The following is a 19,966-nucleotide window of genomic DNA, read 5'->3' as shown; positions in this document are numbered from 1 at the left end:
GAAATTCCCAGTGCATCTTTGAGGTGCCTGCATTCCTGATGGCTCTTTGGCAGAGCCTCACAGCCCTAGGTAGTTTGTCCTGACTTTAGGACAGTAAGCAGAAAGTAGCACCGTGGAGGTAAGTGCTGCCCTATGTTTCGGCTGAACTCAGCTGCCAGTGTGAGGAAGGAGAACCTTCTCCTGTCACCATACAGACGGCTGTTCTGGAGCATGGCATGGGCTCTCAGGGAGTAACCTCAGTGCAGTTTCCAGTGTAAAAACAGGTGAAAGATGGGCGAAACCTCAAATGGGAACAGAGACAGCAGAGCCATATGCAACAAAACTACCACAGAAATTGCTATGTTTACTATTCAATATATTACTCATGACTTCTTCAGAATGATAGTTCTGAGAACTTGGGTGGCTAGCATAATTCTTACAGAATCAGAAAAGCCAGCTGAAGCAAGTATGGCTTCTATATGTGCTGCTATATATGATTAATAAGTAGTTCTTGAAAGAGAGAAAATACTGTTTGATTACTAGTGTGCTAATGGCACATAGTAGGATGCAAAAGATGTAGTGTGATACATCTAGGCTTTTGATTGGACTGTAAGTCTTGGTCCTTTTCTTTGAAAGTTGTTGCCTAAGCCATCCTTTCCCCCCCCCCAAAGAGAGGTAATCCAACTAAATGTTTTATTGCAAGTGCTTGATAAAGTCTCTTGTGTTTGTCTCCAATGCATTTAAAAATAAAAAAGGTTATGCAGTATGGTGAGGCTATTGGTTGCAGTGTTGTGGATTTTTGAGCGGTCTATGCCAGTGTGTAGGAAATCAAGTAAAGGTGATTCTAGAGAAAAGCAGAGACACTGTCCAAACTTATAGGGATGGGGTTAGAAAAGCCAAAACTCACCTGGAACCGAGTTCTGGTGAAGGACATTGAAGGTCAACAAGAAGGGCTTCTACAGATGTATCAGCAGCAAAACGAAGATGAGGGAAAATGTGTACACACTGGTGAATGGTGCAGGGAATCTTCTTTGCATTGTTTTTTGCTGGTAAGACCAGCCTTCAGGAATCCGAGGCCTCTGATATCAATAGGGAAGTCTGGAGCAAGAAAGACTTACACTTGATGGATGATGACCAAGTTAGGGAACATTTAAACAAAGTGGGCATGCATGAGTCCATGGGGCCTGTTGGGATGCAGCCAGGAGTGCTGAGGGAGCTGGCTGATGTCATTGCAAGGCCACTCTTGATTATCTTTGAAAGATCGTGGTGATCAGGGGAGATTCCTGAGGACTGAAAGAGAGCAAATGTCACTTCTGTCTTCTGGAAGGGCAAGAAGGAGGGTGTGGGGAACTACAGGCTTGTCAGCCTCACCTAGATCCCTGGGAAGGTGGTATCAATAATTCTGGAAACTATTTCCAAACATACCAAAGCCAAGAAGGTAATCTGAAACAGGGATTTGAAAGAGGAAATCATGCTTGACAAAACTGATAGCCCTCTATGAAGAGATGACTAGCTTGGTGGATGAGGGGAGAGCACTAGATGTCATTTATCTTGACTTTAGTAAGGCTTTTGACACAATCTTTCATAACGTTCTCCTAGACAAGCTGATGAAGTATGGGCAGTGAGGTTGATTGAAAACTGGCTGATGAAATACCAGGCTCAAACAGTTGTGATCAGCAGCACGAAGTCCATATGGAGGCTGGTGGACAAGTGGTGTGCCTGTCAGGGAACAGCAAGGGCCAGCTGCTCTGAGGAACGGGGAGCCCGGAGCCATGCACAATAACACAGCCCGTAGGGCTGGGGCCCCACCAGCCAGGGCCCAGTACCTGAGAGAAGTGACCAGAACATGGCCCAGGGAAGGCAGCTGGGATCAACCAAGTGTCCAGATCATCCGACAGGTTTGTGTGACAAGGTAGGTCTGAGATTAAGCCAGGAAGTCAATCCGCAAGTCCAGGAATCATTAAGTGATGAGGCCAGTGCAAGGCTAAGCCGGGAAGCCAGGCCACAGGTCAGGGTTAAGATCAGGAGAGTCCATGGCCACGCACAGCTGTGACAGAGCGGGATACAGCTACAAAATCACTCGGGCAGGGACTCGAGCATCTGAGGGGAGCTTCTGGGTCCATGGGCAGGGTGTGGGTGTGAACCCCTGCTGAAGCTCATCAGGGTGATGAAGCCCTATTAGCACACTCAGGCCTCCGGCAGGACCCTAGGGATCAACTCTTGGCCAGTCATGTTTAATGACTTCGTTACCAACCTAACGATAAGGCTGAGTGCACCCTCAGCGAGTTTGGATACGCTACAGAACCGTGGAGTGGTTGATATGTGCGGTAGCATTACTGACATTCGGAGGGACCTCGGCAGGCTGGAGAAATGGGCTGACAAGAGCGTCGTGACGTTCAGCAAAGAGAAGTACTAAGGGCTGCACCTGGGGAGGAACAACCCGAGGCACCAGTTCAGGCTGGGGGCGAATTGCCTGGAAAGCAGCTTTGTGGAGAAGAACGCGAGGGTCCTGGTGGGCACCAACTTGACCGTGAGCCAGCAATGTGCCCTTGCAGCAAAGGCGGCTAATGGTGTCCTGGGCTGCATTAGGAGATGTGTCACCAGGAGATGGAGGGAGGTGATCCTTCCCCTCCACTCAGCACTGGTGAGGCCACACCTGGGGTGCTGGGTCCAGTTCTGGGCTCCTCAGTACGAGAGACATGGACACGCTGGAGAGAGTCCAGCAAACGGCTGTGAAGATGATTAAGGGATTGGAGCACGTGTCGTAGGAAGGGGAGCCTGAGGGAGCTGGGGCTGTTCAGCCTGGAGATGTTGGGGAGCAACGAGGGCTGGCTGCTCGCCGGGGGCTGGGGGGCCGGGGGGTAACACGGCCGGCAGGACAGAAGCTTTGCCAACCAAGACCCAGTGCCGCTGTACCCAGACCCGGAGCTCGTGGCCAGGTTCAAACAAGAGCCATGGTTACCCAGGAGGTTCAGGTCTGAGGTGAAGCCGAGAAGGCAATCTGCAGGTCAAGGCCAGATCAGCAGGGTCCGTGGCGGGGCGCAGGCACAGCCGTGGTGAGCTGGAGACCCATACTCCTCTCACATAGCTTAAGCAGGACCTGAAGCCCCCCGGGCTGAGCTGAAGTGGGGCTCCTGGGCCCGTGGGCAGGGTGTGCGGGGAGTCCCCACGTCAGGCTGGTCAGTAAGGCCTGTGGGTGCCCTCAGGGCCCTGACAGGAGGAGTAGGGGGTTGTGTGGGGCGGTGGATCTTACCAATGTGTATAAATACCTGACAGGAGAGTGTGAAGAAGGAGTCAAACTCTTTTCAGTGGTGTCCAGCGACAGGAAAAGAACGAACTTTTTTCGTGAAGGTGGTCAGGCACTGAACACGTCGCCTATAGAGGAAGGCGTCTCCATCCTTGGAGATATTCCAGACCCCCCCAGCACATGGCTCTGAGAAGCCTGTTTTAGTTGACTCTGCTCTGAGGGGGGACTGGATTAGATCTCCAGAGGCCCCTTTCAGCCTCAACTGGTCTGTGCTTTTTCTCAACTCCGTGGACTGTACTTGTTACTAACAAGCAGAATCTAATTTCTCATTTTGCAGCAGAGGGTTAGAAAAGGTCAGTTCTGGAAGGGGACAAAGGAAATGGTCTCCAGGTTATTTCTGTTAAACAGGAAGAGTTCACGGTCTGTCCAAGCTGTCTTTCTTCTCAGGCAAAACATGGTGAGTGAACAGGAGGTCAGGGGCGGGTACGTGCCACCAAGCAGGGCATTTTTCCTGCTGCACTGTTACGCATGGTGTTTTGTGCAACTAGTTGTGTTCTGTGCAATACAGCTGTACGCGTGTGTGTCTGTGCGCGATGTAATAAACCTTCCATCAGGCGGATACCTTACATGCAGTAAGGAGAGTGATGTACAAAGAACAACAAAGAGAGTATTAGGCACGGTACAGTGGTGAGGAATGGTGCCTAACAAATGGCTTCTGTGGCCGTGTCACAGGAGTAGAGACTGTATGTGATTGTGCAAAGCAGCCAGCTGATTCTTCACTACCAGTGTGCTACTTGTGCTCTACCTCTGCCCTGCCCTGTAAGTACTATGCTGCGGGAGAGCAGAATGGCATGTTTTCCGCCACGTTCTTCTGTTAGACCCTCATTTGCACACATTTATAGCCATATTCTATGGTGTATGTCACTGCATGTTAAATAGAGATGAGTCACTTGACAGGGAGAACACCCAGCTATAGGGTGTGCGGGGCTCTGGGATCAGCCCAGCTGCTCTTCTGAATTACGTGGAATCAATACCAGCCAGGAACAAGAAGGCCAGGCTTTTGATGTTTGTTCACTACAACCTGGAGGTTTATTTTTGACTTACAGCAGTGTTCGTAATATCAAGAAATGCAGCCCCCTGGCATTTAGGCAGATTCAGGTTTTGATAACGCTCCATAGTTAAGAGTTCCAAGCACTGCATTACTTATTTTGAAGTAAAGGACACTGGATTAACCTTTTAGAAGTGCAGGTGTGCTTTTCTGAACTGTTTGTTTCTCCTGACATGTTTTGACATATTATGTGATTTTTTTATTATTTTTTTTTTTCTTCCCATTGCTAGGTTTAACAACAGCATATATTGAGATGTGTAGAATGAGACCTTTGGGTATCAATTCTCTTTTGCTTTGTCTGATCCTAGTTGTATGGTTGTGTTAATTGACTTTGGTTATCTCAGCAATGAATCCAGGTTAGGATAATAACCAAGCTCTTCGCTTAGGTCACAGATGAGTACTTGCACTTAGAAGGTATTTGCCATGCATCTGTTTCCATCACTGTTGTGTGTAATGAGAGGCTTCTACATCGCTGTAAAGCATCACTGATGATGACATCCAACTGGCCCAATTATCAAGAGTGTTTTATATTACAGGCTTGGCTGAATTATTTTAATTTTCACAGATGCTAGCAGTTTAGGTCTTTGAATACATGATTAATTAGAAGCACCAGTAACAGTGCCCCAGAAAGAGTTTTGAACTGGAGCATTGCCTTGATGGTACACATAGATACACTCAAAGGTTCATTTGCCTTGTGGTGTGCTTCTGGGAGTATTGTTGCTGAGTTCCCAAACTTTGGTCAGGTTTCATGCGTTCAGAAATTGTGAGGCCAGAACTGTACAATATGATCAACCAGTCTGGCCTCCTGCATAACATGGGTCATAAAATACTCCCAGCTATTTTATTTAAACTGATGCCTACTTTTCAGAAAAGGGTGCTGGTCTGTGTTAAAAAATGACAGCTGAGAACAGTCTTCCACAACTCTTCCTGAGCTGTCCCAGGAACAGAAAAATTTGCACCTCCCTTCTCATCTGAATTTGCCGAAAGCTGGTTACCAGCCAGGAAACATATGTTCTTACTACCATGCTAAATTCAAGAATCCAGCATCAATCCTTTCGTGGTTTTTTTTTTTTGTTTGTTTGTTTTCTTAAATCTGCATGCTTAGGATTGATATAATTTAGTAATTTAAAAATTAAGCATTTAACCTAAGTTAGGAATTTGGCCTCCCTCAAAGGAGAAAGATGGGCACTACTTGGAAGTGATTCATTCCACTTGTCTGAGGGTGGTTTGACTCTGTGGTGAGGCACATCCCTTTCTAGTTATTGCACAGTGAATCTTGTTTTTGACATCTACATCCTCGGACTAAATGAAGCCTTTTGGTCACAAAATTACACTTGGACATTATTTCAGCTGATTATGCCTGTAGTCTTTTTTCAGAGATGTGGCTTTGCAAGAGATCTTCTCTATTCTCTAGGCTGTTTTTCTATTGTCTTAGAATAGGTTTCACTCCTTGTTCTTACATGTGTGTCTTCATATTTAGTTATATTAAAATAGATATTATTTGATCGCACCAAGGTTTGTATCAGTGACCATCCTTTTCAGTATTTAACATTTCTCCAACCTTTACTCTATGTGCAGTGTTTACCCAATATTATATTATATTTTTTCCAGGCAGTGGCAAAAAATGTTAATTAGCGTAGGACCAAGAATTGATTCTTGTGTAACCCCATTTAGGACTGCTGTGGCATTAATTTGCAGGTGATTTGCTGGTTCAGTGACATTTATGATAAATGCTGAAGAGTCAGATGTTTGTTCATGATAGCTAGTTAAAAAGGCATCCCAGTGATCAAATATTTATAATGAGCTGAAGACTGTCAAACTCCATTTCACAATGAGATTTTTCACATTTCTAGCAAAGGGAACCTTTAAGTAACAGTCTCAAGTCAAGCTCTTCATGAAGGTTTTAAGTCAGCCTAAGAGCTGCAGCCCCTTCCCTTGCTGGGAATAAGCATTTCCCTTAAGAGCCTGAGCAAGTTTCATTTAGGGGGAAGAGTCATCATTTAGGAGGACGAGGCATGGGTATCAGTCACAGGTCTTCTGAGCCTTTTGTAGTCAGTGAAGCCACTGGACACTGCTCCAGCTGGCGCTGCAATATTCTACTTCCCCTCATCTCCATTTTTGCATGGTTGAAATACCAGGAAAAGCACTGGGTGCAGTCTTATGGGACAGCAGACTGGTACCAGAGTGAGAAAGGTAGTTGTGAGGATGTCCAAACTGCTAAAATGTCTTCCTTCCATTTTAGTTTCTACCCTCCATGGTTTATTTTTTCCAGAGCACCTTCTTTACATGAACTGCTCAACAAAACTTAGATTAAAACTTAGATTTAATTTGTGGCAGGATCACACTGGCATAACTTCAGAGCACTGCAGTCTGATCCTCTGTTTTCAATAACCTAAGTTCCCAAACATCTTTGAAACTTCTCCATATGTTGTATTATGGAAAATATTTTTCAGCCAATTTACAAACAGCTAAATTTACAATAGAACTTTCCCAAGTAAACACAGACAAAAGAAGAGACAAAGAGTAACAGAAGACCACACCTTATAGTCAGAGGACAGAGTTGTGATTGCTGACATGTGAGAGATGGAATTCTTGCCCCTGTTAAGAGAAAATCTTCTGCTCACTGCTCAGGCTTCTAGACCAAGTGCAGATTTCAGAATTTTTCCTACCTGAATTCATCTTAAATTTTTGCATCCTCTCAAAGGAACTCTAAAATCTGATTTTTTTTAAATTTCTTTTTTTGGTGAGGTCTTCCTGTAACTGGAGGTGTTGTCTGAGGTGCACAGTCTGGTAGGGCGAGCTGCAAAGCCCCTTTCTCTGTGTATGCCTACAAACCTACACAGATGTGCGTGTTCTTGATGCTATCCTGCCCTGTGAATCCAGGTGAGGGACTGTAAGAGCTGTCTGTGTATTTAATACAACTCCTCAGTATGAAATGAGTTTGAGCACAAAAGTGCACGTGTGATCAGCCCACAACTTTGCAGAACTGGCTTTTGTATACATTTCCAGCGAGCAGTGTAGAGGTGCACATTGTGTGCAGAATCATTCTCATTTTCCTTCTTATTACTATTCATTTTTCAGACTAACCTTTTTTGTTGGGATATGGTAACTACGCTTTGGTTTATATATATGATTTTTGTAACCAAGGCAATGAACCTCATCTGGTTGCTTGTGCTTTCCCATTCTCATGAAAATTTCTTTGGAATCTCTTCTGAGACATTATTCTAAGAAGATTGAAAAACTCTACATGTGATAATAGGTGTGAGAAAGAAAACTCTTTAGATCTGGCAAAATCTTGTATGTATTTAATTCATAATTGCTGTATCCATGTCTGTGACTGTGATTTTTGCTATTGTTATGTGGTGGTGTTTTGAACTATGTTGACACACTGTCTGTCATACTGGCACTCCCAGATAAAGACTGGGACAGTGCATTATATTAGGCATTGTGCAAACCCTGACAAAAACACCTGACTCTCTTCTCCCGAAAAAGACAAATAGCTGAGCTGACAAATAAACAGCAACTTAGGAAGCCCTAGGAAATAGGTTTAACTAGCATCACTTTGCAATAAAATACCTTATTCCAGTGCTTTCCCTCCAAAGGATGCATAGTGTTCTGAGATTTGCTTTTGTATTTCAGGATTAGGAAGCTGAGTGTAAGCTGACTGTGATCTCTGCATCCATAATGAGGCCTAGTTGGATAGTGCTGGGGGACTAAGCACATCTAGCTCTTCCATCTTTTGAAAGGTTCAAATGGCAGGAGACCTCTTCCTCTTCAGAGAAGTTGCTTCCACGGTTTTATAGTATCCTGGTGGGTGAGGGAGTGTGCAATCACAGAAAGCAAAGTATCAGAGTTTGGCTGGCTATTTGACCAGGTCATACGGAGAGCTTTGAAAGACACCTTTCATCTTCTACTGCTCAGGACTATTTTCAAATAAGAAAAAGAAGGAAGCAAATGTAATGGAAGCATAAATGTGCTGCTTCATTTTATGCACTGCAAAGAATGCTTTTACCTGGTTATATCACAGAGTTGCTATTATTTGCTCTAGCAATGTGGTTTTGGTTCAAAATGCAAAGGATTTCTCTGGGTAAAGTGCAAATGTTGTGTATCTTTTCCTTTTTTTTTTCTCATTTAATTGGCAAATGAATAATGGCAAAGGATCTGAAAATGATAACTGAAATAACTCCTAAATAAATGCAAATTAAATAATACAAATACTGGAGGGCAGCTCCTCTTTTCTCTTCTGCAATATGAAGACATTCAAAAGACTACGTAAGAACTGTTTTTCTCTCCATGGTGAAGTAGAAAAGATTGCTTTCATTTTGTATCATTCCTCATCAGTGTTTTCAAATATGCCAGTTTTAATATGAAGAGAGCATTGCTAGAGCTAGTAGGGATATGCTTAGTGTTTGCTTTATAGACAGGGGTGCTGTGCTTCTTCGCATTTCGCTGATCCCCTGCTTTTTCTTTCCTGCCTTAGTTTTGCAAATGAGTACTGAAATATGCAGGACTCCTCCTGCCTTTCAAGGAGGGTGGAAGGCGTAAAGGGTTGTATCATGCTATGTACTTGTGCCAATGACAGACAAAGGCAGTGTCTTGAGTTTGTTGCTGTCAGATTGCACTGGTAGAGTTACAGAATAAGGGAGATATTTTAAATACAAAGATTTTTATTTTTTTTTAGGAGAACATGCATTTTCAATTTGTCAACACATATAGTGTCCATTTAGTTTTTACTACACATTGAGTTACATATTTACTATACATTGAATTAAATTTGGTGGCAGTAAACTAAAAAAATCTGTCTTGCTTCTGTTTTGATCCAGCTCCATGAGTTACCCAACTGTATTGACTGAAGGGAAAATGCAGAGAGAGTCTTAGGGCAAATTTCCATTTCCCTGGTCATAGTCGCTCTGTGCCAGACAGAGGCAGGTTTGTGCAGCCCAAAAGTTGTTCCAATACTCAGCAACATTTCAAGACTGTAAAGATGGTGTTAGGTTTGCTCTGATTTTTGAAAGCTCTGCAGACCTGTCACAGCAGTTGGGAGGCAGTTAACCGTAACCGCGTACAGTACAGTTGTGCGCAGATGAGAAGGTTTGGTTGTAGCTGTGGAGGTTCAAGAAGCAGCACACCCTTTGCCTTAGCCTGCTCTGTAAGTAGGGATAACGGCTGTTGTGGGGGCTCTGTGCACCCATAAATCCCTTCGTGTCAGGAATTCCTCCTGTGGTTGCCTACATCGATTTTTAGATCATATACCCCCAGATCAGGCTTGAAATAATCAAACCTAAGCGTCTTGAAAAATCTTGGTATGTTTTGCTTAGGGCTTCTTTATTAATTGCTGAGAGATTTACTGTAGCTTAGGATCAGGTAGTGAGAATTTGAGTTCATTTTACAGCTTTCGTACTCAGTGGAGTGTGATGCTATTGTTTCTGCATTGTGTTACTCTCAGAGTAGATTTCAGGTCTTTTTACACCTGAGAAGCACTGAGCATCACAGGTGATGTTAGGACTGCACATTTGGCTTTCAGTTTAGGGCTGGCAAGAGAAGGATTATACCGTCTGGTCTTGAGAAGTGCTTAGCATGTCCAGCAAGACATTGAATAAACTCCAGGGAAAGTCTAGAGAATTGATCATGACAACAGAATTGCCTGTTGCATGTGATCTGGTGTGCACATAATACGAACGTTATCTGTGGTCTTATCTAGGATGTGGAAACTTCTCAGCATTGCCAGAACACACATGCAACCCCACGTGTGGTGGCTACAGTGAATGCTCGAATAGTCAGTCAAACCCAGTTTTGCCTCCTAGTCTTTCAGAAGTAAGAGATTATACAAAATAATAATACATGCCTCAGTTCCTGGTCGTCTTATCCCCAGTGCTGTTGAAATATTTCATTAGTACTTGAGCAGTTTAGCAAACTCCCCACTGTAGAGACAGTATTATATGCATTTTTTGCTTATTCTTTTCTCCTGCAGATGGGTAACTTTGTTCAAGGGTATTAAAACCATAATGCTGTCTGCTAAGCATTACTGATCAGTTAGACATAAGACTACTTTTGCACTTACTTTATATTTGCCTTTTTTTAACTCATAATCACTAGAGTGAACTGAATATGATTTTTAAAATTATATGGCACAAGAATTATCTGAGCCCTCACATTATCCTTCACAACAAGGTCTCAAAACCAATTCTAGAACATGAGGGGCAGATTTTTTTGCTACAGTTGAGAAACCAGCAGAGGTGGCTTTTAGTGGCACTACAGTATGCTTTGTGGTACTCTGATACGGGAAAAGGATCAACAAGCGGTGAGTTATATTAAAAGGTGATCTAACACAAAAATTTTTGAACACACAGGTTTTGTACACGAAGGTGGCTGAATCACTCACTCACCTAACATTTGTTAGTATGTCAAAACAAGCAACATGCAGACAGTTTTAATAGTGTCCAGTTGCAGGGATAATATGAAGATTCACTTGCAGAAGTCTGGGTTGCTATTTTTCTTTTTGCCATATGTTTATTTGAACTTTTTTTTCCTTTTTCTGTTTTGTTTTGATGAATTTCTTCCATTAGCAGCAATAAATTGTTTAATGTTGAAAATTGGATTGGAAGAGTGGACTAGTACAAGGCTTGAGAGAAATGATAGAAAGAGTAGCCACTGTAAGTTGTGAAATGTACCTCTGAAAAAGCTCTCAGAAATTTATTATTTATAGCAGGATATACTGCTTGATATGTGGCATTCTTTGATCAGTATGAGTATTGCCTCAGCGACCTAACATGATGTTATGGGGCACTGTGATTTTGCAGATGTCATCTGTCAGCTGAGATGTTCAAGTGAGATCTTGACCCCTAGTGATCAGAAATTGTCTCGTGGTGGTTTTCACAAGAAAAGAGATCATACCAACTCCAGCTGGGCCTAATTCACTTACCCAAATCATCCTGCTAATTGAATTGTGCATGTTCTTCATTGCTTTCTGCTACAAAATTTTGTTGCTAAACACCATTTCATTGGTGAATATGACAAGCTCTGAGGATGGTTTGTTGTAATTCGAGTAGGGCAGAATAGAAAGTAGTGCCTAGTCATTACATAGACACAGCTATTGTCTTAATTAAAATATTGCTATCCTGACTACCAAAAGGAACACAAAAAATACAGAAAGAAAGGAAAAAACCAGATTTTTCAATTTATGTCAAAACTAGGAAAATACCTTTTGCTCTCTGTAGTTTATCTTTTGGTGTTGGGTTTGGTTTTTTTTGTCTCGGGAAACTTTTTCATATATCTCATCTTCTGAAAATTTGTAGGGTACACAAGAAGTTGCAGCTCAGCATTTCAGAACCTCATTATACCTGGAGAGATGCTGAGCTCGGCAGGATGAATAGAAGGCATTTGGGTAATCAAGCAGAAATATAGTTTAACTATCCCTTTGTTGTTTTATCAGTGGGTGGTATTGGCAAGAATCTGGAGCAAGAAGTCTGCAGTGCTAACTGATTTGAAAAGGTTTTTTTCAAAGTGATAATACATAGTGGTGTAATTAGTGGTAATACAGAGGAGGAAGCTTCTCCTCTGAAAGTTTATCGCTTTATAAATTTGCCAATTCAAAAAGAAAAACAACAAAAACCCCTCCACATGCATATACCATTTCTGCAATACTATAACTGGTGGGTGACCCTGGAGAAGAAGCATTTTGTTTGTAGACTGGATCCCAATTTGTTGGCTTTATATTTAAAGGAAAAAAGTGAGTTATTTAACTATTTTCTGTGTCTTTTCCTTTAGAAGCCTGTGATTCACAGCTATCCAGATATATGGCTATCATAGCTGATGATCTTTGATTGGTTTTATTGTTTTGTTTACTGAGAGCATTCAATGTTTCTGCAAGAGGCATAAAAATTTTAACTGTGGTTCTTGGTGGACCCATCTGTGAATTTTAGTTCTGATTCTGAATGTGAGGTCATTTTTCTTAATTCTTGCATAACTCTATAGTAAATTTGAGCAAAAAGCATCACGAGAAATCGTCTCTTGTGGTTGCTCAGATTTATATGTGAGTCATTTCTATGGCATTGATTTTTCCTTTGGAGTGAGCAGTTCATGAGCTTAGTATTTGCTACAGGGATGATCTACAGAAGAAAGAGAACAATTGGTACCAGCAGGTGAATAGTGCACAGGATTGTTAAGTACGGCATACTCGCCCACTGTACTCTGTTCCTTGAGGATTATGAACGTTATTTAATTCCCACTGTATGGAACTGGATGGCTTTTAGCTGGATTCTCCCCGGCTGGTGCAGGGAAATGCATGTTTCTCTGCAGCACAAAGGATCCATCTACTAGAGAATAATCTCAGAGGGAGATGGTGTTGGTTGTATCACTGCCCAGCCTCAGGGCCTACATTTTACCTGGGGAACGTAAAAACTGGGAACAGCTGCAAGTGGGATGTTATGTATTAACATACTCTCCCACTCGCTTTCCTTTCTCCTGCTGTTTTCTTGTTGCTCTCTATTGAGTGTTGACGGTGGGGTGGTTGCAGTTGTTTTCCACTGCTACCGCTTGCCCACTAACAAACTTTCTACTGTCAGCAATTACAAGATTTTTGCTGGATATGCTAGTAGGCTTCAGTGCCAGTGCATCCTGCTCTAAAAGCAGGAGTTTCTTTTCTACTCACTTTGGCTACATAGCAGATGAGAAGACACCAAAGCAGCTTGTTCATGTGGTGGTGCGTACATGTGCTTGCGTGGTGCCGTTCTTAAGCTAATATGCTTTGTTTCACATTAGGACTTTGGAGTCCAAGCAGCTTTAAATTGTGTTTACTTGAACATGTTCTGAAAACGGAACAAACCTAGTGACCAGATCTATGTGTGAGTTTGTCTGCACAGAGTTTGTCTACAGTGCACACCTACAGAGGTGTGACCGCGATACACCACAAGCTTGAAGTCCATGGGTGGGACGCAGAGAAAGGTGTGCTTGTAGATGTACACTCAAGTCAGCTGATGGTATCTCAGTGACACTGTTTTATGTAGCTCGCCTACCGCAAAGGCTAAGGCTACTGTCTGGCTAGATGCATCTTTAAGTGCCTTGGCCCTAATAGGGTTGATATCCAATGGGCAAGCTGGGTTTCACTGCTTGCCTCAGCTTTCCATCTGTAAGTTACCACTTGGGACACCTGCTTTCTTACCTCTCTTGTCATGTGGTAAACATTCATTATGCACTAGTCTTAAAATGTGTTGAATAAAAAAGGTAACAGACTGATTAAACCAATACTTTACTTGTATGACATTGCTGTGTCATTTGGGGGCAGCTGTGTCTCCCCTCTATATTTGGTATTTCAAGGGTCACAAGAAATTAATTCGTTTATAGTTGCATTTGACTTGCTATCTTCTACAATGAATGAAATATGAATTATATACCTTTTTAGTGAAATATTCAGCACATCTCATTTTGTTGTTGTTGCAGCAATCACTGAAAAGAAGAGGGAGCAAAGACCTACCAAAATCAGAAAAAAAGTCACAGCAGACACCGACAGAGGTATGTTGTAATCACTGTAGCCTGGATTCTCATGTGGAGGCTTCAGGGACACTGTGGAAATGATGTACGTGACTTGTAGATTTGCACTTTGCTTGCTTGTTTGCTTTGTTCTTTGTTTTCCTGTATGCTGTGCAATGGAGAGCTCTTACCCCAGATCTGCAGTTAGACAACACTATGTCAAGGACCACCTAAACAAACTGCTGGTGTTGCAACAGAACCCACCAGCTTTCATGTACTCTATATTTTAGGCAAAATAAGTAAATGGGAGTACCAGTGTAACAAGATTATAGGCCCTTTGTGTGCTGACTTCAGGATTTTTGAACACTGTAATGTCTATTACAGTGTTGCAAACCTAGAAAATATAAGGATTTTTTACAAGCCCCCCCCACCCCCCAATGTATTTTCTGGGGACTGTGCAAACATTAGTTGCAAGTAAAATAGTCTCTTCCCCTCTTTTAAATTTAAGTATTTATTTCCCTCTCATTTATTGATCAGTGAAAAAATGATTGCAGGAAAATCTCTTAGTATCTAAAGCTGTGTACCTATGATTGTTAATCTTGTAATTGAAGACCATCCGCTGAAGGTCTCCTGTTTTACATCAGGTTTCTTCAAATACTACTTTTTCTTTTTTCTAAGGAGGACAATGAAGACCTGAAATGCCAGCTACAGTTTGTCAAAGAAGAAGCAGCCTTGATGAGGAAGAAAATGGCTAAGATCGATAAAGAGAAAGACAGATTTGAACATGAGCTGCAAAAATACAGATCATTTTATGGGGATTTGGACAGTCCCTTGCCAAAAGGCGAAGCAGGTGGGCCACCTACCACAAGAGAAGCTGAACTCAAGCTTCGCTTGAGACTGGTGGAGGAGGAAGCTAACATTCTTGGGAGGAAAATAGTGGAACTAGAAGTAGAAAATCGAGGACTGAAAGCAGAACTTGATGATTTAAGAGGAGATGATTTCTCAGGGACCGCTAACCCGCTCCTGGGAGAGCAGAGTGAATCCCTGTCAGAATTACGACAGCATTTGCAGCTAGTAGAAGATGAAACAGAATTGCTGAGGAGAAATTTAGCTGATTTGGAAGAACAAAACAAGCGCATAACAGCTGAGCTGAACAAATACAAGTACAAGTCTGGGGCCCATGAGAGCTCTAGGCACCATGATAATGCCAAGACAGAAGCGTTACAGGAGGAGCTAAAAGCTGCACGAATGCAGATCAATGAGCTGAGCGGCAAAGTCATGCAACTCCAGTATGAGAACAGAGTCTTAATGTCCAACATGCAACGCTATGACTTGGCCTCTCATCTTGGGATCCGTGGCAGTCCCAGAGACAGTGATGCGGAAAGCGATGCAGGAAAAAAAGAGAGCGATGATGATTCCCGCCCCCCTCACCGCAAAAGGGAAGGCCCCATCGGTGGGGAAAGCGACTCCGAAGAGGTACGCAACATTCGGTGCCTGACACCCACGAGGTCTTTTTATCCGACACCATCTGGGTGGCAGAAGAACTTCACTGACAGACAGCAGATGAAGGACATTCGCTCTGAAGCTGAGCGGCTGGGCAAGACAATAGATCGCTTAATTTCTGACACCAGCACCATCATAACAGAGGCGAGAATTTATGTAGCTAACGGGGATCTCTTTGGACTGATGGATGAGGAAGATGATGGCAGCAGAATACGTGAGCATGAGCTTCTTTACCGGATCAACGCACAGATGAAGGCCTTCAGGAAAGAGCTCCAGGCTTTCATCGACAGACTCGAAGTTCCAAAGTCTTCGGATGATCGAAGTGCAGATGAACCTTTGTCAGTGAGTCAGGTAGACTTTTACTTATTACGGCCTACAGGTAAAAAGGCTCTGCCAAGTGAATTAAGCCTTAAATTCGATGTCTGGCACATGAAAATTCTTTATTCTAGACAGGGGACAAAAATCTCTATTTCTTAAATTATTTTAAATCCTCATTTGGCCATATGAAACCTTGTTCTATCAATGGGGCTGTTTTTGAACAGTGAATAAGTCTGGTCTCCTGGAACTTAAAACAATTATGCTCTAGGAGGTGGAAGTTTGTGCTCCTTTCTGGCTTCGCAACTGCATTTGCCAGAGTTGTGCCTTCATCACCAGTAAAGGCAGTGCAGACAGCATTTTTGGCACATAAATGAACATGATAGTGGTTGGGTTCCTGTTAAATGAATAAAAAGAAAATTTGATTAATGTTAAATAGGAGTAAACATTAGATTTACAAAATTATAGAGAATATGACAAACCACAGAGAAAAATAAACCATGCAAATCTACTTTACAGAGTCACAGAGCCATGCGGTAGCGTGAATATTGGAATTGCTGTAACTGTTTGTATCTTGTTGAAGGCCTGTGGGTCACTGCTTACATGCAGCAGTGACTAGCATCTTTTCTGTAGTTCATTTTTATGCAGAATTGTTCCAGAGAGGTTTTGGGGAGCAAATTCCTTGCTGACTCGAGATCTTTTGCCATGAAAAATGAAAATTACCTACCCTTATCTTATCATGCAATCCTGTAGTTGGCAAATCTTGTTATTGCTCATGGTATTATCCAATGTTTTAGTAAGTCTCTTGCTGTGTTAATTTACTTTGTGCGGTTGTGCTAGTTTACAGTCAAAGTAGTTGCCAGGTGAAGCTGAAAGCTATTTCTTATTCCTATGCTGACTAATTAGTCTTTTGTTTCCTTGTATCAGAAAGTCACAGACGCAGTGAGTTTAAAGTTAATCAATTACTCTACATGTATTGCATGAAATCAAACAGAAACGGCATTTAGCATGCTCACTTTCTGATCTAGCAATAGCTCTGAGCTTGTAGAGCTCCCATTAGCTTAAAGGCAGAGCACTGCATGGGCTTATACAAATTTAAACCAAACTAATTAGTATTTTCTCTAAACAAATAACAGCAATAGTTAAATTGGACATTTCAGGGCTTGACCATGCAGAACTCCTGCTGAAGTCAATGGGAGATGGACACTTGGTCCCTCCACAAGCATAGTCTGGTTCACTATTTATTTTGTTGAAACTTTGGACTTGCTATTCCATTAATTGACTGTTCTCTTTGTCTTTGTATTTACCTTCCCAGATGTTCCAGCCTATCATTTTACTTATTCTCATCCTTGTATTATTTTCATCCCTTTCATACACAACAATATTTAAACTTGTCTTCCTTTTTACACTGTTTTTTGTACTGTAAGCCATTCATCATTTACTGTTCATTGTAGTATTATTTTCAGTTTGTTTATTTTGTCCACCCTCCAAGATAAGAAGTGCAAGAGACATAGTTTCTGTAATAGCCACTGCTGTAAAAACACTGAAGACTACTTGTTTGCCAAAACCAAAACAAAATCAAAAAAACTGCAAAAAACATACCAAAAAGTCACCCAGTTGAATAGGAAACCCGCTCACCATGGTGTTCCAGGTAAGCAAACAGAAAATGATATTTTTCACTTTATCTGGTTTTATAATTTTTTAATAAAAATTCCCTGAGTGACCGGAACCAATTTAATATTCATTAATTTGCACCAAATCAGAAGCAAACCAGAAATATGCAGAGTGGGTGTGAGGAGTCTGTTCCTTTCCTTTTCCCACTCCCAGAAAAAGAATTTGTATTCTAGCCACGTATAAATAGTAAAACCACATTTGATGTGTATTCTGCAATTGTTTGTCACAGCTTGTACATATTTTGCATGATTGTGATGATAATGATTTTCAGCACTATATTATGTGGATTAGACACCACGGAGGGGACAAGATCAGAACAGTTGGTATGTAGAGCACTAGATCTGGAAATATGGCAAGGAGCTGGAGCCCCTGAGAATGAGATGCACGAGGAGGAGGTATCAGAGTAGGCGAGGAGTCTTCTGAGAGATGTAGGCTGGCTGCATTCTCTCTGTGCTCTAGAAAAATGGCCACTCTAACCGTCTGACTTGAACTGAAGAGAGTGATGCTAGTTGCCTTGTCTTATGTCAAATACCTTTTCCTAACAACCTAGTTTATCAGATAACATTTTCCAGTCTGTAGCTGCCAAGGCTCTGGATTCTCTCTCCAGGTTTCAGAACGAGTTTTGAATGAACATCGTAACTCTTGGCTTGCGGAGTGATCCCCATCTGACCACGCTGTTGATAGCGAGTGACCATAGGTGAGGGAAGCTTGTATACATTGGTGTGCATCAATAGTCACTAAATATTCCTGTCTTGCCTACGAGAGGCTGCACTGACAGTGCAGGTGACTCATGATCTTTCTATCACACTGAACATAGTTCCTACAAACAGTAGAGCTCCCAGTATGAAAACCTCACCTGAAATGCCCAGTGAAGCTCAGGGTTTTTTTCTGTTTTATTCAACCCAAATTGAAACCACTGAGTCCCACAAATTTGCATTCTCCAGAGGTGATCGTTTACAAGTAAGTGTGTTAATGAATTTTTTTTTGTGCAGATGCCCTGATAAAAAAATCTAGTGATGAATAGTGGTAATAAATAAAGCAGCTGTTCTTCTAGCTGGCAATAAGGATTCCCTTTGATTTATCATGCTAGCCCTTAGTTCACTTAACACATTCCCCAGTGAGAACAGTTCATCTTCGTGCCTGGCTTGTGCTCTGCTACCTGAAATAGTAGAGAGACACCGTTTTGAGGGAAACCCCTCAGAGGGAAGCAGAGGTTGGGCAGTAAAATGTATTTTATGAGAACTAAAAAAATAGTAAACTCAATATTCAGTATTAAACGAAATTTGTGTTTTTCTCCCTGTTTGTCTAGCTTTCCCTCAGCATACTCTGCAGCTGTAGTAACCTTGATCAGTTAAATCATTTAACCTTCATTTAATCAAAAAACTTATTCCTACCAGGGGATGTTGTCATCAATATTTATTTTGTAATTAGCAAGATATGTCTTAAGGAAACTATAATCAATGTATGTGAGATTAATAGACAGCCTTGCCTGGTGTCCTCATTAAAGAGAAAGTCAGGCCCAAATTAATTTCAGGGCATTTCTAAGCTGCTCTAATTTATGCTCAGTTGCCTAAAAGTTAAGTTCCACATATTAGAAGCTATTATGACAAGATATGGTCAAGCATATCATCCTTTCAAAGTGATTTTCTGTTACTGTAAAGATGGTTCTCAAACCACTGGGAAAAGGCCCTTCTGCTGCTTTTCTTTCAGCAAGTGCTGTAAGAAATTTTTCATCAATTGCTCAAGAAATTCCCCCCCCAATGGATTTGCAGTTTGGACATTAAAAGTATAATAATTTGAGGCTTAAACTTGTCATACTAAATCTTAGCATGAGACTGACTTTTTGAGTTTCTTTCTGTTTTAGTGTCTCTCTTGGGGGAAGAAAAGATCATTTGGGTTTTGTTAAATATTACTGGCTCAATCCCATAAAAGAGAAGAAATCATACTTAAATCTGATCTGAAGTTTTGGGCTTTCAGGTTTTAACCCACGCTTGTTTATATCTTTCTCAGCCTTGTATGTAATAAGGATGAGTGGAGACAGTTTGATTTACACTGAGTGTATCAGTAACAGTACTACTGTAAAGTAGTAGGGAAGTTTAATGCGTTGAATTCATATATTGAATACATCTTGGAAGTAATTGGGAAAGAATTGCTTCTTTCTCAGAAATCAGAAAAGGTGAGGATGAACCTCCTCAGAAAAGTGGAGATAACTTCTGCACAGGACTGGCGATTATAACCCCATTGATGTCTCACACTGTTTTTTCAGGTGTTTAGCTGGAGCTTTCCTCATCCTAATTCTGTCAGGCATCAACAAAGCAAATCAAAGCTGAGACCTTTTGGGACATTTAGGGAGCTATGGCACAAGCTACAATCTGAAATTAAAACATACCGAAGCATACAAAATCACTTTAGAAACTCACCACAGTCTTTGAATCTGTGATGAGCAAGGAGAACAGTGAGGACCTCTGCAAACCTCAGTACAGAGAAATCTCAATGAGAGATGAGATATGTTTTTCATGTTCTTCTGCATTCAGCTTGAAGGGAGTGATTGGAGCTGCTTCTCTGTTTCACACCAGATATTGCAGAGAAGCTCACAACCCTCCATTTTTCACTATTTTAAAAGCTGCTGAGGAAGCTAATAAAATCAGTATGGACACCTGTCCATAGCCAGA

The 19,966-nt window shown here is 41.9% G+C and overlaps 1 protein-coding gene across 4 annotated transcripts in view; it reads left to right on the top strand.

Annotated features, from left to right (window-relative positions):
* The window catches only part of SOGA3 (SOGA family member 3), a 45,660-nt gene that overhangs the window by 17,094 nt on the left and 8,600 nt on the right, over positions 1–19,966 (top strand). Inside the window, exons 5-8 of one of the 4 annotated variants that reach the window (XM_049818241.1) lie at positions 13,773–13,844; positions 14,481–15,647; positions 16,548–16,562; positions 16,936–17,271. In XM_049818241.1, coding sequence (XP_049674198.1) covers positions 13,773–13,844; positions 14,481–15,647; positions 16,548–16,562; positions 16,936–17,046 — 1,365 coding nt within the window. In that variant the 3' untranslated portion in view covers positions 17,047–17,271. Of the gene's footprint in view, positions 1–13,772; positions 13,845–14,480; positions 15,657–16,547; positions 16,563–16,935; positions 17,272–19,966 lie in introns of all 4 variants that reach the window. The other 3 variants (XM_049818238.1, XM_049818243.1, XM_049818242.1) reach the window with 3 other exon arrangements.

The sequence above is a fragment of the Accipiter gentilis genome, chromosome 15, assembly GCF_929443795.1.
Source record: "Accipiter gentilis chromosome 15, bAccGen1.1, whole genome shotgun sequence".
Taxonomy (NCBI): Eukaryota; Metazoa; Chordata; class Aves; order Accipitriformes; family Accipitridae; genus Astur; species Astur gentilis.
The sequence above is the reverse complement of the archived record's forward strand: the minus strand, read 5'-3'. Positions and strand labels throughout refer to the sequence as shown.